The sequence below is a fragment of the Ambystoma mexicanum genome, chromosome 3p (assembly GCF_040938575.1).
Source record: "Ambystoma mexicanum isolate Mex_15411 chromosome 3p, UKY_AmexF1_1, whole genome shotgun sequence".
NCBI lineage: Eukaryota > Metazoa > Chordata > Amphibia > Caudata > Ambystomatidae > Ambystoma > Ambystoma mexicanum.
The window spans coordinates 878,759,959-878,785,995 of record NC_090925.1 but is presented as its reverse complement, the minus strand read 5'-3'; the positions used below and the strand labels follow the sequence as shown (position 1 = coordinate 878,785,995).

The following is a 26,037-nucleotide window of genomic DNA, read 5'->3' as shown; positions in this document are numbered from 1 at the left end:
TCAATTTGTTTATTAGTATAAACAGTTCTTTTTGGCTGTTGGGGGCGTTGGTGATTCTGTTGTTGAAGTATTTCTATTTGGCCTTTTGGATTTCTTTTTTGTATGAGTGGATTTGTTGTTGGAATTGAAGTTTCTTGGCGCGATCGTTTTTATTCCTCCATTCTAGTTCCAGTTTCCTGTTTCTTCGTTTCATGGCGCCGAGTAGCATGGTAAAGCGTTTTGCTGTCGCGCTTTTGTGCAATGGGGTGAAAGGATTTTCCTTGGAGATCTTGTCTATTGTTGTGGTGATCCACTTGTGAAGTAATTCTGATTTTCTGTCAATGTCGGCTTCGTCCATGGTTGTTGCCGATGGTTTTTGAGTTCCAGTAGTTCAGTTAAGTTGATGATTTTGATGGTCCTCCATTTTCTTTTCATGATGGTGGGCAGATTGTTCAGTTGTTTGGTTGCGGGTGTAGCCAGTGTGATCACGAATGGGATGATGAGGTGGTCGCTCCAGAGGATTTTAATTGATTGCACCGCGGTGATGAGATTTTTGTTGGCGAAGATTGCGTCTGGTGTATGTCCCGCCGTGTGAGTTGCACCTTTGACTAGTTGATGTAGTTTCATTGTCTTCAGTTGTTTGGCTAATGATTTTTGTGTGATTGTGGTTTCTTCGTCAAACCAGATGTTAAAGCCACCAAGGATTTTCAGGTGTTCTTCTTTGCTGGCGAGGCTGATGATTGCTTCCGGTAAAGCATCCACAAAGGTTGCCTCGTAAGTCAGTGGCTTGTATTCCAGATTGAAAGTGAGGTTTGTTTCAGGGTTTGTTGATAGGCAGAGGATTAGAGATTCACAGTTATCTGTGCTTATTGGGTCTTCTATTTAAATGTTTAGGTGTTCCTTCTAAGCTATTGCCATTCTTCCTCTTTTGTTTTTCCTATTTGCTTGTGCACACTTGAAGTTGTCTGGGAGGCTGTTATGGAGTGTGATTTTGTAATTGTCATCTAGCCATGTTTCCGTTATGAATAGGATGTCTATGCCTCTGTCGCACAGGAGGTCATTGATCTCGGTGGCGTGGTTGGACATTTTCAAGCATTGATTAAATTGCAGGGTATCGTTTTGGTATGGATTAGTTTGTTTACTGATTTCTGTTTTGACTTGTGGATGTTAAGTTGGATTGCTTCTGTGTTGTAGTCGCTGGTCAGTTGGGGTTCCTGAGAAGCTGCTTCGTTGTTGAGTCGGTCTGTTAAATTGATAGTTGGGTCGATGAATTCTACTGCTTCATCATCTTTCGTGTTTTGATGTGGTTGTCGGCAGTGCCCTTGCGTTCTTGTGATATATGGAGTAAGGGCGTTGGTATCGTATCTTTCTCTTCTTTGGTCCTCTTTTTTTTTTAGGGGTTCCAGAAGGTTCTTAGCTTGTAAGGAAGTGTCGGTGGCGTTAAAGTCTCAAGGTTCTGTGGTTGTAGCGAGGTACGGTTTAAGGTATAGGAATTTTTCTCTTATGTTTTTTCTGTTGGTTGTAATGTTTTCTGGGGTGCCTTCTGTATTCGTGAAGGCCTCTACTGGAGGTGGATGGGAGGTATCAGTGAAGGTTAGTCCTTGTTCCAATTCTCTTTGGCGCCGTCCAGTTCTGTGTCGTGGCATTTTGCGTCCTTGGTATTAAGGTTGGTTTGATATGAAAACTTGTACTTCCAGGCCATTGCACTAACAAGTAACTCATCAAAACCAAGGGGCGATCATTCATGAATAAACAATGATGCTCGCGAGCTGCGGCGCGTAATAAATATATAAATAAATAAATAAATAAACAAATGAAAATAGGAATTTACCAGTTGCCATCAGGAGGATAAGCCATGCTCAATATTGAACTTAAGATATAGGTAATAATACAGCCCTGATTTGCAGAATCTTTATAAACTATCCAGAGCTACTCATGCCCATTCCAGGATATCATAGCAGCGGTAGGCCCACAGATTTCATAACAATGAGAGGAGATTAGTGAAACAAAAGAAGGTAATTATCAAACCCCAGTGCACAATATAATCACCTAAACCAGAGATGACCATCACAATACCAGGATATAGACACAGTGAATCACCTGATCCCCCAACCAATTAAGCGGCCATTAACAAAGACAGCCTGCACAGTCCTAAAACGTACTCCATAGGACCGCAGCACAGGGGCAACCACAGCCCACAAGACCACATAATGGCACTGCACCTTAACATTGAATAGTCAATACTAACAGCAATCCATCTAATTAGTACCCCGTTCTCGAGTGATTTATAGAACACGTTCAATGGGTAGTCTAATGCGCATGAAGCATGAGACACCCTGTGGCAAAAACTGTATAGAAATATGTATGCAATTAGCAAAAGGTGAGCAATGGAAGTTAAATGTTTATTGCTAAATCAGGGAATTAAGTCTATAATTCAACTCACATGTTACACTTCAGCTTTTTTCCACTCCCATTTACAGACCAAATTCTTTATGATACACTGTACTTTGAACGCATGAGACTGGATATGTGTTAAACTTACCAAACAGGTGTAAAACTGTATCACTGTATGAATACTGTATGACAAAACCCTAATTAAAGGTGTGTTATCTGAATAAAACAGAAAGATAATGTGGACCATACTAGATAACCAATAGGGTAATTAATATTCTGGACAACACCAGGAATCTTTGACTAGCCTAGAGGAAGCCATTGGATTGGCGTAACAAAAAGGCACATGCACCAAAAGGTTATTGTTTGCTGATTGAAGTTAGGATTGACTAATTCTTAGCCTAAACCATCTATAAATGTCACAATTGAATATGGATTAATATTCATCAAACTATCATACCCATCTACTACTTCCATCCATCAACCGTGAGTTAAACAAGGAACATCTGTATAAGCAAACATTTCCACACCCGGTTAGGCTTTTTGTAATAATTGCTAAGTCAGTATGGCTCAATTTAAGGAACTGGAGTGCATTGCCCGCAGACTTAAATACATCATACATTGAAAGGGTACCATCCCATAACTTCCTGAAAATTCAACAAATTCCATAATATTTTTTTAAAAAATTCTATTTCTAGTTGATTTAGTTCAAATACAACTTTTTCAACATATATGACATTACTCACATTATTTCACAACTTTTACATTAAATTTACAGTTATTTATAAAACATAAATCAACTAAACACATAGCTACATTAGACATACATGTAGATGAACATAAAACATTTGCATAATTATAAATGTACTTAAATTAAAATTACATTGCTTCAAATATAATTTGTTTCACAATCTAGCTGAGTTTTCTCAAATATCTTATAACTGCTAAACTTAAAGATTCTTTGAGCATTAAATATTAGTTCCCACATCATCTGCTCAATTCCCCAATTGTTCTTGATGAAATCAATAGCGATATTAAAAACAGAAACAGTGGTAACAAGTGTGTGTTCTGTCCGTTTAAAAAAAAAAGTCCAACACCTGTAGGTAAAGGAAGATTTCCTACTATGCACACGCACCATAAATATAGAGACGTCTGTCACATGAGAGCTTTGCTCTGCATTTCTTTTTTTGTTTAAAAAAAAACATTTGTACAAATACACCTGCACCCACCTTTAGAGGGTTTTAAAATAAGTACATATGGTTCATTTAAGTAATCGTTGTGCGTGTTCAGCAAATTTAAAGACTCTCCCAATAAAAAAGAACCAACTTTTAAACTTGCTGAAAACCTGCCACATTTCCAAAAGTGATATCTACAAACTCTAATAGTTTTAAAAAAAAATCAAACATGTGCATGCATGTATGTGTTTGCTCCTTGGACATTTTGTATGAACAAGAGACACGGTGGAAACACTGCTGAGACCCGTGAGACGGATGTCTTTTTACCATTACTACTGTTCGAGCTATGTGTACATACATTACTTGTGCACATTTTTGGCTTTTTAAAACTACTTAATGTGTACAGGGGGGCCTATTAAAAATATTACAGAGACCGGTTTGATGTAATTATTTAACAGAAATGAAACATTCTGTCCTCAATGTTTTTTTTCACTTGTCCAGAGTTTAACATTGAAATAAGCAAAGGTTAAAAAAGGATAGTGGACAGAATTTTGAGTGATCTCCAAGAATACCACAACTGATTATTGTTCTCTTTATTGATAAACTCAAAACAAATTATTTGCAGTTTCTTGTTAGTGTTTGTTCCTTCATACTCATCTCGGTCTCTCTTCCCAGGGTCTGTTGGGGATTGGAAGAACCATTTTACAGTGGCCCAGAATGAGAGGTTTGATGAAGACTACGAGCAGAAGATGTCTGGAACATCCATAAGATTCCGCTTTGAGCTCTGAGGAAAAGGGATCGGGCGAGGAGATTGGTAGATGGGTGCACTACAAGCATTGAAGGATGGCCTCCCCACAATCCCTTCCACACAGAAGCAGAAACCTACCCCCCAATGTAATATTCTGTCCTGACTGTGGTATGCTTAGAAACCACCATAGAGATTGCGGCCTAGTGGCCATTTTTGCACCAATAGCCCACTGCATACATAACTAGAGCAGGCCATGACTTCTGAACCCATTGCTTGCTTACTGGGCATGCATTTTGACCCAATTTAGAATTGGAAAAGGGGGCACATTTTGATTTGAATAGCAAAAGAAAAATCTGCATCTTAGCTCTGATTTAGTAAATAATTGAATTTTGCCACATTTGTCGTGGTGTTGCTTTTAGGGGGTGGGATAGGGGTACATTCAATTTTGATTTTTGGGCTAGTGCTATGAAGGGGGGTGGAGAGCACGGAAAGAGGGTAAAAAAAACCCTTGCAAAGAATGTGGCAAAAACATCAGCACGATTCGATGTCCCTAATCTGTACTGCACATGGAACTCTTTGGGAGATGGATTGCAAAAAGATCTCTTGTGCGAGGTTTTAAAAGCATGAACAGCGTTTTTGGGCAGGACAGCAGCCCGTTTTACACATTTACTAAACCTGGTGTTATTTGTAACTACAAAGCCATACAGTACAAGAAAAACCTCTGCCCCTGCTTTGTCCTCGGCCCTCTGTGCGCTGTTGTAAAACCAGGGCATCAGCCGAAAAGTTCTAGAATATGTCTAACATATTGCTATAAAATGTCTTATGTATTGTAATGTTGATTAATCCGGGCATTTGAAGTTTTGCAAATCAGCTTTATTGAACACACAGTAGTATTTTAGCACTTGAAGATATCATATCACATTCTCATATAGCCCTTCCTTCTGGATTCTAGCCACTTTCCGGGAGATGCTGTGGTCTGCTGCCTAAATTGTAAATTGTGGAATCAGGAAGCCAGGGTTTGCAACCCGCTGTATCCACTTGATTATATTATGTCACACTGGTTAAACCTCTTTGGCATTCTGGCTCTTATTTTCCCTAACGGTCCTGATTGGGATCACCAAGCTTAATTCAGTTCTCTGTGTGCTAGAAATGCCATCCACAAATGGTTTAATGGACTATAGTGTTGCTTCACATAAACCACCAAGAAGCTACTTGTGGTGCACATTGACCTTTATATAAACAATAATAAGAAGGCGGCTACCTACCACTATTGTCTTATGCTGATGATGCAGTTGTTCTTGCAAGGCCTCCTAAAGCCCCTCAGAAATTATTAGACATTTACATGGCTTTTTATGTCTGTCCAGAAACACAGCCGGAAATAATGGATAAATACAAATAATCTGCTTTGGATATAGGGAAGAATCAGAAGTTTTTGCTGGTCTTTATGGTGAATATTTGCCCTTTAGGGAGAGTTAGAAACTTTGATTATCTGGGTTTATGATGGGGTAGGCAATCAATTAGAATGACTCGTTTTGTTATGCCCTTTCTACAGTGTGGCGTGGAAGAAACTGATTTTTCCATACATTGTTTTAAATACCATCAACTTTTTTCTAAATGCAATGATTTTTATAAAAAATGCCCAACCAACCCTAAGTGGCTTCATCAACTGCCGATTATTTGGATTGTGTGTGGTATTTACGATCAACATTTTTGTAAAAAGCATTATTGAGCTGATTTTGAGGTGCATTCTGGTGCTGTTTTCATTAATGGAATTGTATTTTGATTATTTTAAATGTGTTGTGATTTCATATGATGTTGTTTAATTAGGAGTCTAGTATTTCTGAATATAAAATAATGATTTCAAGAATGGCTCAAGCAGTTGCTGGCATTGTTCGCTTTCTTAGTGGTCTTAGTGTTCAGCCCAAGTGAAGTCCCAAGGTATCGCTCTATATGGTCCTGAGACTTCAGGGGCGGAATCTGCAGGTAAGTTACCAATAACAGAAAATAAATGTTGTTGCCCTCTGCTCAACCTCCCAAACAGTGCTCAGGTTATGCCATTCATTGTGTACTTGGTTTAGGATATGTCCAAGATCAGTGTACCATTGCCTTTACCCTTCAGTGGACGACAACGCGGGCAAAGCCAAATGCTACATTATCCCAGGATATTTTCACAGATGTCCTTAGTCATGGAGGAGCAAATATAATAACGAGGCTTGATAATGTTAAAAAGAGCCTGCCTCCTATTAATGCCAGCTACTGGTTTGAACACTCAAACTCTAGACAATGGTACGGTATACTGGCTAAATAACTTAATTCAGACACTCTTCAATGAAAGAAGTTTTAAATCATCTAGTAGAGACCATCTGTTGATTTCATCTCCATGGATTTTGGACGCCGAGCTGGGATGGTGAATATTAACTTGTCACTTAATTCATTTGATATGTTTAAGATTTAATGATTTACCTATTAACATCAAGCTGGGTATGAAGGTCTTGTATTTGGCAGCAGCTTCTGGCAGCACAGTCTCACACGTGTCTGATGTTGTTGAGTCAGTTAGTGTTTCTGGGATCCATTTTTAGCTTTGGTATGTATTTCAGGTTTTCTGGTAATTTTCTTCAACAGATTGAACAAAACAGTCAAGGAGAGAATCCTACTATTAAATCCCTTTACCACGGTTTGAAAGGGAAAGATTTAGTTGGACTCCATGGTCATCAAACTGTACAGTGGGCCCCTCTAGGGGAGCCCAAAGGAGGTGCGTGTGGGGGAGGGGCTCTTCGTAAAGGGAGTACAGTGATTGCTTTCAATAGAAACAGAGATCAAAATTGGGATTGGAAAAACAGGAGCTAAAGGCAGCTCCTGGGTATCTAACATTAACCACTGATCTGGAGCTACCACAGGGGGGTTTCAGGTAATAAAGGCCCCATAGATAATGTCCCCATACATAATGTCACAGAGAAAAGCCATTGGCAACATGGTGACATTATGTATGGGGACGTCCAAACGAAAAAAAGAAACGCTACTTTTTTGTCAGGGGACATTTTTCCGGGGACATTATTACAAGGAACCTACTGGGGGATAATGAGGTAGTACATAGTGTTCCGTAAATAATATAACTTCCACATAATGTTAAAGGTATTTATATTGCTCACCGTCACCAACGGAGTTGGTCTCCAGGCGCTCAGGCAGATCTGTAACACGGGTTGGCGGGGGTTAGGTCAGTCGGATGAAGAGGGCGTAGGAAAGTGAGAAGAGTGGTGTGCTGTTGGCAGGTTCAGTTTGGTTTTCACCTTGCGCTGAGCTTTGGTGTAAGTATCGGATCGGAGCGAGACCTTGTGTGCTGTTGATGCAGTTTATGTGTTGTTTGATGTTGTTGTTGCAGTCTGGTGAAGTCTGTGCGGTTTGCTGGGTGAGAGATGGTTGTGTGGGTTCTCAGGTGAATTAGGTAAGCAGAGATTTGAAGTTGGGTTAGTGGGTTTTATGTCCTGGTTCTCGCCGGTCTATTTAGGTGGCATAACTGTGGGTACGCTTAGTAGCTGTTTACATTTCTTGGCCAACTAACCGTTAGATTAGATGTCACGGTGCGTTCCTGGTTGTGTTGTATGGATCTTAGGTTGGTGGGCTGGCTACATAAGATGCAAGCATAATTTTGTCCATTACTTATAACCTCTTATGCTTTATATGTCATATATATGCGTCCTAATGTTTATAGATCGTCCCAAACTGTTAGGAAAGATTTCTCTCCATTTTTATGGACCGCCAAACCTTTTGCTTTGTATTTCTGCATTTGACCTGCTCTTTTTACAGTTCAGTGGAGCCTTCAGCTTCACTACACTGGCTTTTGCCCCTCTGTCATGGGGAAACTGGCATGTTCTTCAAGCTGTTAGTACTGGGAAACATTGTTTCCCTTAGTCTTGTTATATTTGTGCCACTTTTGGTAACTTTTTATCATTGTACAATGCATCTTACAATGTAGTACAATGGGGTGCACACTTTATTTTGCCCTAGACTAACACTAGAGGATTTTTGGTTACTTTAGGTGTGCTAAGGGACAAGCTGGTGGCAGCAGTTACCTTTTGCTATTTTGTGGTGTATTTTGGTTTAGCCCTACCGTTTTTATCGCGTCTGGCTACCTACCGTTGCTAGTGACCAAATAAGGCCATGCCATACGTTTTTTTGTTTGTCCCTTTGTGCTTTGCCACTAACCCTTCTTCCTGACCTGCAAGGGCAGGAAAATCCTTATATGGACTTCCAGTGCCTGGGAAAGCAGAGGCTTTTCGCTGGTTACTGCAGGGTCATGCGTGTTAGCAGCCAGCAAGTGAGTTGGGACTGTCTGGTCCCAGTCCACAAACTGGTGTGTGTGTCTGAATGGTATGCACAAGCTCGCCCATCAGTGATCCTGATTGGACCACTGCTGGGGTTGCTGTGGTGTGTGTGCCAGATCTTTGATTGGCTAGTGGGATATTGGTCTCTTACATGCCTTTTGGATGAGAAGAGGGCTGTTGCTTCCGTTCCACAGAGATCATGGAAGAAACCTGAAGGAGCCAAATATCCTGTCCAGCTGCAAGGCGTGTAAAAAGACTGTGGACCTGTTGGAAGAAGGCCTGGCGACCAATATCTGCTGCTGTCCTGGAAGAGCCCTGTCTTGTAGGTGATCTTCAGCAGCCCTGCAAAGGAGATGCGACCCTTGGTGTGGAAAGAACGTCCATTCTTGACGCCGGCTCAGAGTCCTGCAAAGAAGAACCTCAGAAGTGCTCATGGATCACCCAGTGTGTGCCCAGCTACCGTGCTGCAGATGTTGCCATCCCGCAATGAGGCCTGGAACTTTGGGGAAAGACAGCGTGTGCTACAGGACTTATCTTTGCCAACTTTTGTGGTTCCAGCCTCAAGGGGACTTGAGATACGAGGCGATGTCTGACTGTGACAAGCGTCCCGCCTGCGTCGCCGTGCATCGGTGGCCATCGTCCAAAACGGCTTTCCTGCATCCAATCCTGTGTTGAGGGGCCCTGCATCGAGTATTTATGCATTCTCCAACCTGAACACCTTGCACCAGCATTTGTTGTCGAACGGAAGAATGCTCTAACCTGCAACCCTTGGGCATCCATCCAGGACCGTAGATGAAGGCGGGAAAAGCAACCTTGAACCCTCTTCTGAAGACTTGCCAAGTCCGAAGAAGAATCTGGGTACAGGGGAACATTTGGGTGTGAGTTGTAACAGTACCTACCTGAACCCCTAACTCCCTTTTAAAAATTTCGTAACTTTTAGAAACTTTTCTAACAGTTTGGCTTTGCCATTGCTTGCTCATGCAAGCATTCCGAAAGTTGGGGGTGGGGACACTTCATTTACTAGAACTTGTCCTCTACCCCTTGGAACTCTTCATTGGATCCCAGGTCCCTCCACTAAATTTTTCCCCATCTCACAAAACTGGTGAACTTTAGGACACATTCATTCATTATGTCATAGCGCCTTCCACTAAAATTATGGCCCCAATGCGCTTTTGGTTGAACACCCTCAGAAGGACCGGAGTTCAAACATTTGGGAGGATTTTGGCTGTGCCATTAAGTGTTGCGCATTTCAGCCACTAATGTTATGCAAGGGTGGCAAAGTCTAACTGGAGTGTGTATGGGTCCTGTGGAGGTATATTATGGACTATGGCGGGATTGTGATTAAGGAGATAGTTATGTGGGAAGCTAGAGTTCGAATTTGTGTTGTTAAAAGTAGCTTTGTTTTTATGGCAGAGGTGATATGCAATAGTTTGTGTTGTATGCAAGTGCAAGGTGTGTGGAGTGAGACTGCGCCTTCCGCTAAATTGCGAAGGTACAGTGTGTGAGGGGAGAAATGGGTTTGATGTACAAACAATCGCTATTTCCTGAGTATCTATGTTCAATCTATGCGAGGGGAGCAGTGCAATGTTTCACAGCTGAACTAGGTGTTTGATGAATGCATAATACACAACTTCTGAGAGGTTCTTAAAGTGAGATATTGCCATCCCGAGTTCCTTCAAGTGCGAAAACAAGGACCCCATTTCATGATAACACGTGACCGCCTGGCCCCTTGCCCCCTCCTGTGCTTTAGAGTTAATGCAGTGCCAACCACGAGCGAGAGGACCAAGGTGCCTAGTTCTCCTACTATGGGTTGATCAGCGTGATTTTCCCAAGGTGCATTTTAAGTATGATGGATTGCTCCCCTCCAAGCCCATGTGAGTGCAATACCTGGCCCACTGTCAGGATTCATTCTAGGTGTGCGTTGCGGGAGTGACTACCCAAGTCCTCTGTTAGGGGAGTTTTCCTAAAGTCTACCAACAGGTGAGACTATAAAACTATCCCCTGGTATACAGGCCCCAGGCGTATTTTAGGAGGTGGATGTGAGCAATGAACTCAGTAAATACATAGATCCAAAGAAACTCTCACACACTTGTAGTTATTGTAAAATAGGCATTTATTTTATATACACAAGGCAACGTTATATTCAGGTATGTAAGTACTATTTAAACTAATCAACACAATAGAAAACATCAGCAATACTTTTAGGTGAGTAAACCAATAGCAATGGAATACCAGTCATGAACACAGTTCAATGATAATTCAAGTCACTTATCATAGTCAGTAGTTGTAGGGATAAAAAAAAGGGTTATTCAACAGCAACAATACCATTTTCCTTCTTGTACTACTTTTCAATGATTGCAATACTTTAGCAGTCCATCCATAACTAGTTAAGAGTTCTTCCAAGTCCGTTGGAGGGTGTGCAAAGTTAGGTTCAGCAGCAGAAAAGGTAAAGTTCCACAGGATACTACTTTCAAGTAGGATGCTTTTATTAGGGACCTTGGAAAGGATTCACTACAGGCGCATAAGCATTTGGCCCGGGCATTTGGTATGGGTGAACACCCAAACAACGCACTCCAGTAAAACAAAAGTGACAATTTGGCTTGAGGAAAGTACTACCCCGATCCCCACAGTACCCGAGGAGGATTGAAGAAGATTTAGCTGGATTCTTTCCTATGCAGCAGCGGTGGATCTGGTCTCCTGGCACCTTGGTCGTGGTGGCAAAAGGAGGGACTCTGGAAGGGATGTCGCAGCAGCAGTCAAGAGAAAGGACTCTCAGCAAGGACTTCGTCGTACTGCCACGTCAGTCTGCGGTTTTGGCACCTTTTTACAAGCTCCAAGGGTGAATCATTACTTCCCAGTCAATCCTCCTTGATTCTCTGGCCCTGCAATCTGGTGAAGGGACTTTGAGGAAGAGGGGTGCGGGGGACTTGCCTCTGGAGGTCCAACTGGAGCTCACCAAAGTTCTAGGAGGATTTGTTCACAGGAAGGCGACGCACTGCAATTGGGTCAGAGGTCTCCTGGTATTGGCGGGTTGGAGCCCTGGAAGGTCACAGCATATTGGGGGAAGGCTCGTTTTGCAGGTCATTTTAGGGCTGGCTGGTTGCACCAGCCAAAAGGAAGGAGTTGTCCTTGTCAGAGCTCTGGTCGATTCAAAACCTGGGTCAGGGCAGCAGTGGTCTCTTCGCGGTTAGTGGAAGGGACTGCCGGCATCTCTTGTTGTCTTCTTCTTATTCAGATCTTCTTCTCAGATAGAGACCAGGAAGGATTCAGTTCCACGGACTGGTCTGAAGGCAGACTGGGCAGGGTCAAGAAGCCCATGCACTTCGATGAAGAGGCTGAGCTGGGAGTATACCGTCCGATCTAGTAGTTTGGCTATGAAGCGGTTGTTAGAGATGGGGCAGTAATTGAAGGGGAGGAGGGGGACAAGAGAGGACTTTTTTAGGAGTGGTTTGACGTGGGAGAATTAGTATTCAGGTGGGAAGATACCCGTTGTTAGTCAGTGGTTGATTGATCCTAGGGATGGACTTTTAAAGTTAGTGTTGTATCTCTGTCTACCTGTAGTGATGTATACTAATACTTTTTTTATCTGAGGTTTGTTTTGTATTTTACCCTACTCCAGTGATTGTATATATTTATAATTTATTTAGTATTGTGTGATAATATTACATGTTTGTCGTCATTTTTCATAGTGGTATATGGCCATAAATAAATATTTCTTATAACTGTCTAAGTGTGTTTCTTGACTTTTCACTGTGTGCACTCAAGGAGGACCCCTTACTAGACTCACTGCTCTCGAGATCTACCCTTGACCACTCGCTGGTTTGGCTACAGCTCCCAGAGTTGTCCCCGTCACTAAACTAGGTTGGCCTTCTATACTTCTGTCCACCAGGCCAGAGTATAGAAAAGCAGTCCTAACAAAAACACAGTTAAATTCACACAGGTGTGTTTGTTCCACCTCAGTTGGCCTGCAGAGCCAAAGGTCGCTCCTGGTACTGTTGATGTGAAGCTAACCAGGCTACAAGCAGGAGCTAAATAACTCCCAGCTCCCCTCAATTTCGACCCCTGAGAAAATATAAGAAGATGTGGCATCTAGATGGCCCGGCACCACTATTTTCACTCAAGTGGTGGCTCAACAACAGTATTTACATTGCCTCCTGTGGTCCATTACTAGAGCTCCGGTACTTAACCCAGTCACAATTGAGGCATTCCTTTCCTCTTCAAGGACCACATGTTTGTTTGGGTATTTTTTCCACAGTCCTCTGGTGAGGGGTGTCGGGGCACATCTAAATAAGTACAGGGTGCCGACCAAAAATAATGCAAATTCTCCATTGGGTAGGGTGGCAGCTAGGTATTGTTAGGCCAAATAGATTAGAACGCTACTCAAATGTACAGCTTTTAATATATGGTTACACAGAAATCTCAAGCAGTTCAAACGATTGGTAGATGGATATCCTAGAAAGTGTCTAGATGTATGGGACTTGTGAATATGCTTAAATTTGCATGCTATGCTGCTTCGCCATCTGGTGGTTGGCTCGGAATACTGCATAGTTTTGTTTGAGTTGAAAAGACAGGGTGCTGACAGGGGCGTGCCTGTCACACTATCCTTTTCTTAGGTTTACAGGGAGGCTCAATCCTTCACACGTTGACTTCCTCAGAGGTTCTTTTTCTGCCATCAGTTGGCAGAAACCTCATGTTGGAAAATGTTTCGTCACTGTTCGCATAATCATTTTCTGATGGAGAGAGTTAGTCTATCACATTACGCCTTACCACCCAACCCGCACCCTAAGGTCAAGCACAGCCCTCCTAGTGGTCCCTGCTTCCAATTCGGCCAGGATAGGATGGTCCGTCTACTGAACCATGCCCCAACTTTGTGGAACTCACTGCCTCCCCACATTAGGCACAGCCAAGATTACATGGCTTTCCCAGAAGGCACTCAAAACCTGGCTCTTTGCCATAAAAAACATAAGGGACTGCCCTGACCACGACGTCCAAGAATTGGCTTGGATAACCCCTTCAATGCAACCCTTCCATAGGCTCTCAGGCCAGGAGATATCTACCTCTTATTATCTGCAGCCATTGTCCTCGACTCGAGCCCCAAATCGTAGTAGTACTTTTGTACCTACACGATGACAGAGTTGAACCATTGCGTTCCCTCACCAGGTATCCACCACACACTGAGATCATGAAATATCTGTCTCCAATTATCTGGATCGATTGTGCTAGACTCGTAACCCATGCACTAATAGCACTCATGTACGAACGCCATGACTGAGCTTGCTCATTGCCCCTCCAGATATGCACGACGCTATGAATCCAGGAGATGACTATCCTGCGTTCTTACTCATCTGGAAAGCTTTGAGCAGAACTACACACCGAGGGCTTAACTAGCTCTTTTGCACTATGCGGTCAGTCCAGGAGATGACTATCCTGCTTTCTTATTCATCTGGAAAGCTTTGAACATAACTACATACTGATGACCTACTAGCACTTATATGTTTTGTAATATTACCTATCTGTTTGTTTGTTTGTTTGTTTATTTTATTTCTATAGCGCTCCAGACCCGGGAGTAAAAGGGCGCTTAGTACAAGTTACAAGGCACAGTACATGGTAATAAACAGTTATATACAAGATATACAGGCAATAGAGGTGATAACAACCAGTAATGACATAAATGAGGCATGTGCAATAAGTACGGTTTATAGCTAAGTCTAACTTCAAGGTTGACTTTTTGTCAGAAGCCACCCGATGGCAAGTTTCCTGAACGACTGGAAGGATTTGGATGACTTAATATTCAGTGGCAGGGCGTTCCAGAGTTGGGAGGCGAGGACAGTGAAGCTCGAGCCTCCGGTTCTTTTAGAGGTAAATCTAGGTACTGTGAGAGATAAGGTATTGGAAGATCTCGTGGTTCTGATGGAATATTTCATGGTGAATTTGTTAGTCAGGTGGGGGGGCTAGATGGTTGAGAGCTTTGTAAGTGAGGCAGAGTGTTTTTAGATCGGTTTTATGTTGGATGGTGAGCCATTTGCATGTGGTTCTAGTGGCAGAGATGTGCTCACGCCTGGGAATGTTTAGCGCTGCCCGTAGCGCATTATTTTATAGGACTTGGAGTTTACTAATTATCGCTTGGTTGGCACCTAAGTAGAGGCTGTTGCAGTAGTCTAACTTAGATTGTATAAGAGCTCTGGCTAGCGTGAGGCAACTGTTAGGGGAAAGAAAAGGTCTACAGGCTCTGATTAGTTTTCCAGTATAGGCAGTGGCAGAAGCGGTCGAGTTAACTTGCTTAGTGACGTTAGTATTGGCATCAAGATAGAAGCCAAGTGTTTTCACGTTTTTGGCGACCGGGATGGAATTGTCATCTATTATGATGTTGGAGTAATTGGGACTTAGTTTTTGTAAGTTGTTCGGTGAGCCAACAATGAGCAGTTCAGTCTTCTTGTCAATCAGGCAGAGGCCGTGTGTGGCCATCCATGCCTGAATGACGGAGAAGATTTCATTGATCCTGGCTACATCAGTGTTGTAATTGCCCGAGATGGTGAGGAGTATCTGGTTGTCATCCGCGTAGTTTGTGTAGGTGACACCCAGATGATCCAGTTTATCAAAGAGGGGCTTTGTAAAGATATTGTATAGGGTGGGTGACACACATGAGCCTTGTGGGACACCACAGGTGATAGGGATAGGGTCTGCTGCTGCCACTGGAGAGAAGGCTCTCATGGTCCTATTGGCCAGGAAGGACTGTATCCATGTGACAGCAGAGGGGGAAAAGTGGGTGGCAGAGGAGAGGTGGTTGCAAAGTATTTTATGGTCGACCAAGTCGAAGGCTGCTGAGAGATCTAAGAGGAGTAGGATGGCAGCCTTGCCCTTATCTTTAATTTCGTCAATCTGACTTTTAAGATCAACAAGGGCAGTTTCTGTTCCATGTTGAGGCCGGAAGCCAAACTGACGCAATCTGAGTAATTGGTTAGACTCTAGGTAATGCTGGATTTGCAGGTAGGCAACTCTATCAAGGATTTTTAACAGGAAGGGAACGGTTGTGATAGGCCTGTAGTTTGTGGGGATGGTTGTGTCCAAGGTCTGTTTTTTTAGTAGCGGGAGGACCCATGACTGTTTCAAATTGTTGGGTACCGAATTAGTGGAGAATGACACGTTTTTGAGCTTAGAAACGAAGGGGGCGAGGTCTCTTGCTGCATCTTTTATGATCTGTGCGGGGCAACTGTCCCCTTTGCAGTTTGATGGTTTGAGGGATGTTATAATTTTTTGCACTTCTAGTACGGTTACTTTTTTGAAGGTGAAGCCATGGTTATTGTTAGGGGTGGTGGGTGGTCTGGGGATAGGGGGCTAGGGGTGGGGCTACTATTGGAGAGTTGTAGTCTTTTATTTTCAATTTTTGTTTGTAAGCCAGTGATTTTGTTCGCAAGGGCATCGTGGATACTAGTGCATCAGAGTTGGTCCTTCACGGACATATCCATAGGTGGATTGGGATTTTCTAACTCCTTCAGGATGGTGAATAATTCTTTGGTACTGGAGCTGGCATTACTTATTCTTATATTGTAGGCTTCCTTTTTAGTGCAAATTATTTCTTTTTTATAAAGGGAGGATGCATTTGTGAGATTGATTTTGTGTTCCTCTGATGAATTCATTTTCCAAAGGGTTTCCAATTTGGACTTTTTATTTCTTAGTATTTTAAGTTCTGGTGTGTACCAGGAATTAAGATGTGCTTTGGGTTTACCTTTGCATAGTTTTAGAGGGGCAACAAGGTCGATAGTTTTGGTCATGGCGTTATTGTAGGTGTCTACTAGTAAGTTGAGGTCCGATGTGTTGGGGATCATGTTTAGGGTGGGTAGAACCAGTGGTATGAGGGCTTCAGCGGTGATGTTCTGCTTATTTCTCGTCAGACATGCTGGTGCAGGGGGGCACTGTGTGTGGTGTGGGTTATTAGTGCTAATGTCAAATGAAAGTAGGAAGTGGTCGGTCCATATAAGTGGTTGAGGGTCCCTGCAGATAATGTTACAGCTGTGGGAAGCGAGCCAGTCTAAGGTTCTGCCTTTCTGATGTGTAGGTAAGGTGTTAAGTTGAATGTAGTTGTGTTCGCAAAGTGCATTAGCAAGGGAGGATGCTGGAGTGTCGTGGGGGTCATTGTATCCCAAGTTAAAGTCACCTAGAATAATATTCTGTGATAGAGATTTAGATTTTTCAGCTATGAGGGAAGTTATATCTTCCTCGAAGGAGCCTATGGGACCAGGGGGTCTATATATTAGTTCCAGGGTGATAGTGTTCTTAGGGGTAGTTTGAATTTTAATGGATAGGTGTTCACAGAAATTTAGAGGAAGGGAGGTCACAGATCTAATGTCAAGCGAGGATTTGAATATATGTGCTACACCTCCTCCACGGGCAGTAGGTCTGTCGGCCCTAAGGATGGAGTAGTTGTCTGGAACCGCAAGGGCTAGAGAAGGACCTGCTGCAGCATGAAGCCAGGTTTTTGTGGTGGCGAGGAAGTCCAGGTCTGCTGAGCGGATGATATCGGCAATTTCCGTAGGGTGGGCCACAAGGGATCTAACATTAAGTAAGGCTCATTTGAATGGCACTGAGTTTGCAGTGGTGTTTTTATTAGTGATTTTAGTTGTAGGAGTATTGGTCATTTTGCTAAGTAAAGTGGGGAGTCTACAACCTAGTCTGTCGTTACGGGTCATGAGGTTGGGGTAGGCTGTAGGGCGATGTTCTAGCAAATTACGTGAGTTCTGGATGTTGTCTGGATGTTCATCTGTGGCGAGGTTAGGTGGAGCGTTACCTAAAGTAACGCTAGTTTTAGTACTATGGTCTGTAGGTGCACTGTGGGGGAAAGGAGGTAGGGAGGGCAGGAAGGGTGTGGGGCAGGGAATGGGTTGGTGTCTAGGACAGCCAAGCTTGGCAAGTCCATTACTGAATGAAATATAACTATTTCTGCTACATGGCGTGCAATCGGGCATAATGCAGAAAGGGAACATGATGAATACTAGCTAGGCTGGCATAGTTCATATATGGATTCAGGTAGTAACTAGCTAGCAACTATAAGGCACAACATAAATCAGATGTGGTCTGTTAGCGACCATAAGGCACAACACAGTCAAATGTGGTCTGTTAGCGACCATAAGGCGCAACACAAATCAGATGTGGTCTATTAGCGACCATAAGGCACAACACAAATCAGATGTGGTCCGTTAGCGACCATAAGGCACAACACAAATCAGATTTGGTCCGTTAGCGACCATAAGGCACAACACAAATCAGATGTGGTCTGTTAGCGACCACAAGGCACAACACAAATCAGATGTGGTCCGTTAGCGACCATAAGGCACAACACAAATCAGATGTGGTCCGTTAGCAACCATAAGGCACAACACAAATCAGATGTGGTCTGTTAGCGACCATAAGGCACAACACATAATGCAGTGGGGCTGCATCTAAGTTCAGAATAGTACATGAGCTGAAATGTAGTTAGGCAACGCCTGGGTTCAGGTAAGACACTTAAGCTAATAATGCAGTGGGGCAGCATCTGAGTTCCGCGTCGTATCTAAAGCTACAAAACGAAGGTGTAATGTGCGAAGACTGTAGTAGTGTGTCAGAGCACAAATGTATAAGGCACAAACTGGCAGATTAGAATGCTAGGGTACAATTACCAAATGTGGCAGAAAAAAGCAATCTAGATGCAGTTTGCTAGTGAGAGCCCAAGAACTATAGGCACGAGATGAAAACAATCATGCTGCCGAAATCTGGAGTGCAGCTGGGGGAGGCATATGGCCTACCTTGCATCTGGCAAGGCACTCGGGCATCGATCCTGTAGCCTGCTGCTCCTGCAGTGGGTGGAGGGACCTCCTGCTCCTCCAGGCTTCAGGTGGCGATGCTGGTGCAGTGAGCATCCTTTGTGTAAAAGAAGAGCAGAGTAGGGTGCTCTGTCACGCTCCAGGACGCGAACAGGGGCCAAACAGGGGCCTTAGTATGGGCCTTTGGGAGAGGCCACCGGCGTTTCCGCCTGCCGGCGGATATGGCCTATTCAAAAGGCTGCTAGTAACCTAGCAACGAGGCACCAGCCTCGATATGGCGCCGCGCTGCGCCCGGCATCACAGGGTCAGGCAGAGGAGGTCAGGCAAAGTGATGTCATGGTCGCGTGCTCAATGGCCTGTGCAAATTTGCTCTTTCTTTGTGCAGGCAAGGGTGGTCATGGGCAAGCAAGGCTTACCACGGCGGATGGCTCTCCAGGATGTCGTGGTGTGGCTAGATGCCGTGGGTGGGCATCGGCATGGGTCGTCTCACGCTCCGGCTGCGAACTGCTGTTTGCGGAGGAAGCAAGGGCTCCTGCCCTCTCCTCGAGGTAGCTGCTGGTGTGACTGGGAATGGATTTAGCAGAACTACCGATCAAAAGCCTATCTAGAACCTACATTGATGCAATATGATTTGGGCCTGATCTGGTTATCATCATCCAACAGACAACGCAGACCCAATAAGTAACACAGGGAGGACCTCAGCCTAATAGCCCATACCCAAAGGGAGATGCCATCCTCCGACAGGCACTGGAATCGCATCATGAACCTGGTCCCCCTTCGAATCCACACAGACACTCAAAACACACCAATAGGCCAACTATTTCCTCTGCACCAACAAACAATAGAATGCAGCTATACCCCTTTATTAATTCAGCCAAACTGTACATATACTAGCACACTGCCATGATCACCACAACAGTCTTTAGAACCCAGCCATAGCCCATGAAATTCAGCCTAGCTGCGCCCACAATCTTTTCACAAACTCCACTGCCGCCGCCAGAATGCAGCAACCCAAGTCCAATTGGCGCTGCTGCACACATTCTACTGATCTCACACAACCATTGCCCCATGCATAGCATTAGTATGCAGCTATACACCACTTAATCCGCTCCTGGCTGCACACATACCGAGTGGAGCCAATCACTATTTGCTACACTACTCTCTCCACCGACCTGGACTACGGTCACCGGGGGCGTTCAACCACAGCACTTCGAAATCACAAGAATGGTAAGAGGTGCTATACAAATGCCAGTAACATAACCTAACAATTAATATAGTGGTGTGGAATGGTGTGGAAATTGCTGGGGAAAGAGGTGGGACTTCTTTTGTTTGTGCATGAAATTGAAACTAATGGTCACTTTTTAGTCTACTGTCCTGTCTATACGAGCATATATAGGGAATCACGTATTCTGGTGTTTACATGTAGTGGTTTTTATCACTTGAGATCAGCCCTGTTATATTGTTCTCTATTGCAAGTCAGGCACTTCATGTTAGGAAAAGACAATGGGCCTCATTACAAGTTTGCCGGTCCAGTAAGGGACCGGCAAACTATGAGGTCTGGGCGGAACAGCACCAGCTCGCTATCCTTGGCGGATGCACCGGACCCATTAATTAATGGTGCTGGTGCATCCGTCCTCCCCATTTCCGTTGATTCCAATGCAACTTGAATGGGAATGGGGAGTCATTTTTTCCAGTGCCCGGCAATAGGGAATTACTGGGACCGCCGGGGCTGTAATGCCCCGGTAGGTCCTCATTGCCAGGTGCCAGAAAAAATAATATACCGGCACGGCTAACGCCGGACTCATGATGAGGACCAATATTTAGCTGTAAAGAAAATGGGAAAAAAGATGTCCATAATAATGTATTATATTTTCTTTTTCCCCCTCGGATGTTATGCATTTGTTATTACTTTATTTTTACAACTGCAATAATATGAACTGAATTGACATGTATGTGACTTTCACAAAAAGCTTTGAAATGGACAAATTAAATCTGAGCTATATGGAGAATCCAAGCTAGTGCAAAGACGCAGATGTCCTCTGGCAAATATACGCACATAGTCATTTGTACTGAATATTTGAAGTGTTCAAAAGACATAGGGCTTCACTACAACTTTGCCAGTTGGTGGGGCGTGGCTAAGGAGCCATGTAGGAGAACGTGTCTTCTCTGAGGCTCCTGCTGATCCGTACATCATCATGATGAAAACCGCGTGTAAAACAAATCAATTGCTCCATAATTAAAGGATCGCGTGTGGGATGCCTCAGGGCATATGGAAATACGTTGTGGCGGCGAAATACAATAGGTCGACAAGGCTGGAAGACTGAAGTTTCGGGGACTCGGCTGCTGCAGAGAGAAAGATGGCTGCCGCCCTGCAGACAAAGGAGTAATAACGGGCATGGACAGATTGAGTGCCCGCCTATCAAGCTTCACGACGTCCTGCGGTGGGGGTGCACAGAACGAAGTGAGATGTCGGCCGGCTGCGCCGCAGATGTATCATTGAATTTGATGCACTGGTCGGAATGCGATGGATGTATGGACTGTATGGAAGACTGGCTACATAGGCTGCAGCACCAGCCCCGGAACAACCTCAAGAGCAGACTGAGGTGGAGACATCACAGGTGCGAGGATGAGACCGGGCCCTAACGTTGCAACATAGTGGCCTTAGTCTCATGTGGCACCCCGGGCGATTAGGTTACAAAGTATTCTGGGCCCAAGACGGACGCAAGGATCCTTCCGACAGGGATACATATGTATCGGGTGATCCTTGTAAGCAGAGCTGCAGCATCAGATTAGCCCTGGGGCACGACAGAGAGTGCAGGTACTCCTACTATGGAAATCACAATGAATGTGGCGAGTAGACGGAAGGCTTGATGCAAAGGAGGTGGAGTGCCTACAATATTAGTCGAAATATCTGATTACCAGCGGGCGCATGTGGCCCATATAAAAGACTAGTGTATGCTGGCTGATTGAAAATACAGAGACACGAGGAAGCCCTGTGCATGGAAGCTGCCCATGCTGAAGTGAAGTCAGCTGGATACAGCGCTGCGAACGGTCCCTGACCCAGAAGTTACACGAGAATTGAGCAGTGCGAGACTGCCCAACAGCTAGTGGTCACCCACATTGGAAGGTTAAGACGGGAACCCCGTCTGAGCGCGGATGTGTACTGGGAACGTCCCACTGATAAGGTCAGATCCACGCTGTGGCGCCCCCACGGGAGACAAAGAAGCGTAGGCACACACCCGCAACCCAACCTGCAACAAGCTCCACTAAATCATCCTGTGGAGGCTAGTCAGCACAATTGTACAACGAATCATAAGACACACCTACGTTTAATTTATAAATTCTGATCCAGCCACTCCTGGAGCACAGACAGGCTTAGACGGGTACACAGAGACTTGCAGTCGCCGGCAGTGGGAACAAAGGAACGCATACAATGTGCCTGAGTGGCTGTGAATGGTAACTGCAGATGAAGGTGTACGGGGTCGCCCCTTGAAAGTGGGGACCGGCAAGGGAGGCCATCAGAGCCCGCAGAGCTACACCAGTGCCAGGCGGAGAGCCCGGGGATCCAGATCGACTGCAGCAGGAACCTGAGTCCTGTGAGGAAGGAATGAACCCGCAGGGTTACGTGGGAGGACACAGTCCATTCCGGAAATAAGATAAGTTGCTGGAGGACACCCCTGAAACGATCGGGCTGGGCCCGGACATTTTGGGCAACTTGGCACGCTCTAAAAGAGGACAGCACGCGTTGGGGCCGGCCCACTTAACCCTGATGCATCAAGATGTCCAACAAACCCATCAGCCAGAAAGGCAAGCAGCCCACACTGGATGATTTTGCCAAAACACCACCATGCGCTGAAGGGGCCAGGAAGAAAGACAAGACTCCTGTTGGGGGCCCAGACATTATGGGCAACCAGGAGGTACTTGCGGAGATTGCAGACTTGAGCTCAATGTTGGAGCGGTGAAGGAGGATGTAAATCTTCTCCGGCAAGACGTAAGGTTGCTGGCAGAGCGCACGGAGGACCTGGAAAAAGAGGTGGCCCCGAACACGGCGGCCTGTGCGGCCCATAAATCTGAATTTCACGCCTTAGTACAACGTGTGGGCAACCTGGAGAGTAGGGCGGAAGAGGCGGAGGGACGCACCCGAAGAAACAATATTCGCATTGTCGGATTGCCAGAAGGAGCTGAGGGAACTAACCCTACGGAATACATCAAGTCTATGCTATTGCAAGAGATAACCGGGGGAGCCCTGTCCCAGGGGTTCGCTGTAGAGAGGGCACACATGGCCCTGATGAGGAAGCTGCCGCCGGGGAACCCTCCTAGGCCGGTGATAGCTAAGATCTTAAACTACCGAGACCGGGAAAAAATCCTTGAACACTTTCGGAAGGGTGACACGATACAAAGAGGGGCAGCAAACATAACGGCATACCCAGATTACACCTTGCAAGTACAGCGCAGTCGCATGAACTTCGGGTCTGTGAAAAGAAGATTGCTGGAAGCGGGCCATAGGTACATGCTGCTCTACCCAGCTTAACTGAAGGTATTCTACAAGGGTAGAATCTTGCTTTTCGACACCCCGGAGGATGCCATGGGATGGTTGGACGCGCAGAGCTGTCCCCAGGAACCGGATATCCAGGGAACCGAAGGTGGAGATCAGTAACATGCGTCTGCAGGCAGCGCCCTAGGTGCTGCAGCTTATGACAATGGGACTTGAATATAGCATTGCATATTACCGGCGGAGGAGTGTGTTTAGAGCTACTGTTATAATACAGTGGCACTAGAAACTTTGATACAGATATAGGAGCTACACAGAGCATGACCTCATACCCCCATAACGAATAGTTTAGCTAGGTCACTGGTAGTCCGGTGACACCCTGCTGGGTTCTGTGCCGGGGCCTTCTGGGGCACAACCAAACGCGGGGGGGCCTGAGATCCAGGGATGGAGCTGGGCCACTTGTTGGGGTTGGGGTTGGGGCCGAGGAAGGGGAGTAAGGGGGGAGAGTGAGGCGGGTGTGCAGTGGTTTGAAGTTGGGGAATGGGGTGTTGGGAAGGGGGCGGGGAGGGGGAAGTTTGATGGGAGGAAAAGGGTATTGAGCCAAAACGTGAACCTTAACAGGCGGGATAAGGGGCGGAGAAGGAGTGCAGGATATCATGGTTATGGCACCAGGGTGCCTTAGAGTGGTTACCTAGAATGTCAGGGGCCTCAACAGCTACCTGAAACGTAACAAGGTGATGATGTATCTGAAGAGGATGAGGATCGATATAGCATTATTGCAAGAGACCCACCTCACTAGGGAGAAATTGGAAGTGGTCAAGAAGAAGTGGAGGGGGTGCTTGGTGGGAGCCACATACTCGGCCTACGCTAGAGGAGTTATCATCTGGATAAGATTAGACTATGTGTTCGTCTCCACGGAGTTAACAGGCGAGATGGAAGGCGTGGAATACAAAGCCAAAGTGCTCTCGGACCACTCCCCCTTGGTCCTGGATCGGCGGCATCAACCTCTTAGGGCGCGGATTCCTACTTGGAAACTCAGAGCCGAGGCTCTGCAGGACCCGGGATTCAGGGAGGATTTAAGAGAGGCGATCATTGAGTACTTTGAAATAAATTTAACAGGTAGTTTTAGCTCTATGGAAACTGTATGGGAGGCGTTTAAGGTGGTTTTGCGGGGGGTTGCCATTTCAAAGTCTAGGGGATTCCAGGGGGGCATAGAGCAGGAGTTGAAGGGAATTGAGGAGGAGCTGGAGGGCAGGATGCGTAAGGGAGGCACCTCTGGTGATGACAGGGACAGGATAAGGCAGTTACAACAAGCTAGTGGGGACTGCTGGGGCAGGTTATGTTACTTAAGTGCGAGCGAAGTGGCTAACAGCAGTGCTCACCGGACAACCAGACGCCACCATGGAGGCTATATATGATATTTCAGAGGGTGGGCATGAGATTTCCCGCATATACGAGCTGTTGGGGTCCAAGGTGGGGAAGGAATTGACCCAATTGAGACAACTTTGGGAGGAAGAGGTGGGAGAGCCCATGTCAGATGGGCTCTGGGAAAGTGCCCAGAGATGATATAAAAAAGTGTCCCGGAACGCAAGTCTCCAGCAGATCCAACTATATGTCACACATATAGCATATCTCACCCCAGTAAGATCGCCAGGTTTGGTGGCCAAACGACTCATAAATGCCCTAGGTGCGGGAAGGAGGAGGCTAGGCTACTACACATGTTCTGGGCCTGTCCTGAGGTGGGGCGGTTTTGGCAAGAATTGAAGACACGCTTGGCAGGAATCGGTATTACACTGGAGGTGGAGTCGGCCTGGGCATGCATGCTGGGGGGATTCCCTAAGCCACATAACTCAAGGCACATAAGCAAAATGAAATACGTAGCAAACATCCTGGCCAAACGAAGGGTAGAAATATGCTGGAAGGCAGCCCACAGGCCAAGGATAGAGTTGTGGTGGGCTGACCTCTTAAAATGGGCTGAGGCAGAAACGGATGTTTTGTTTGACACGGTTTGCAGGGGAGGGAAGGAGGATGTAGGACCCCTAATTGAATGGAGGCAGCTGGTGGCCACTATGAGAGCCCCCCCTCAGTCCGATCAGAACAATGCTGATACGGATAAAGAGACGATGGTAAACTCGCCTGAAGAATCACAGGATGATGACATGGACATATTGGCTCAAGTTGGGGGGGGGGGCGGGAGGGGACGGGACTGAAGAATGCTGATTGACACGCTATGATGCTGAATTTGATGATGGGAGTCCCAAGTATTGTAATGTTTGGTGTGTTGTTAAATAAAATAAAAATTGTTTTAAAAAAAAACAAAACTTTGCCAGTTGGGTAAAAAATGCTGGTAATTCCGCCACCAGCATTTCTTCCGGACTGGCAAAGTACAAGTCTGCCCATGGGGGCAACGGATCTCGTGGCAGGCCTGGCCTGCCAGTAGATCAGGCCCACACCGGCACCGGTAATGCCGGTGCTTCAGTAGTTCCCTCGGACTCCATGGGAATGGGAACTTACCGTCACTCTGCTACCCATAATATCCGGTAATATCGGGATGTCGGGCGGTGGAGAGGCTAATGCAGCTTTCCCGGTACCCTGCTGGAATTACCAGCTGGATAGAGAGAAAGTTGTAATGACCCCCAGACGGTTTCATTATTTCACTCATTCCAGCTTTTCACCTGTATCACCCCTTCTAACACTTCCATTGTTTCCATTTCAACTGGGCCCTGTTCATCTCCCACTGCCCCTTCAACATGCAGCCTCCATTTTGCTTTTGCTTGCACTGGTGGTGGCAAATTTGGATAATTTTCTTCTCCCGAATTCTGCCCCTTTGTTGTATTTTTTCCCTTTTTTTCCAACATTCCATCCAGCCCCAATCCAGAGATGGTCTGAGGCACACACACACACACACACACACACACACACACAGTCACAGCTCTCATTAGTTATGAACAAACCCGAAGGAGCAGCACTTCAAGCAGAGCCAAGAAGGGACTGTCTCTTGGTACCACTGAATACCAGAGTTTTTATATACCCCCCGGAGGCCCACATGAGAGCACACATGTAGCCCCTGATTATCAGCACTGACCTAGGCAAAGGGGTGCACATCCCCTTCCCAGGCCAGGGGCAGTCCCCA

At 45.4% G+C, this 26,037-nt stretch overlaps 1 protein-coding gene across 2 annotated transcripts in view; it reads left to right on the top strand.

Moving 5' to 3' along the window:
- The window catches only part of LOC138581055 (sulfotransferase 1C2-like), a 347,674-nt gene extending 341,728 nt beyond the window's left edge, over nucleotides 1-5,946 (top strand). For both annotated transcript variants that reach the window (XM_069652096.1, XM_069652097.1), the window contains exon 8: nucleotides 4,221-5,946. In XM_069652096.1, coding sequence (XP_069508197.1) covers nucleotides 4,221-4,333 — 113 coding nt within the window. In that variant the 3' untranslated portion in view covers nucleotides 4,334-5,946. The remainder of the gene's footprint in view (nucleotides 1-4,220) is intronic.
- The last annotated feature ends 20,091 nt before the right edge of the window (nucleotides 5,947-26,037 follow it).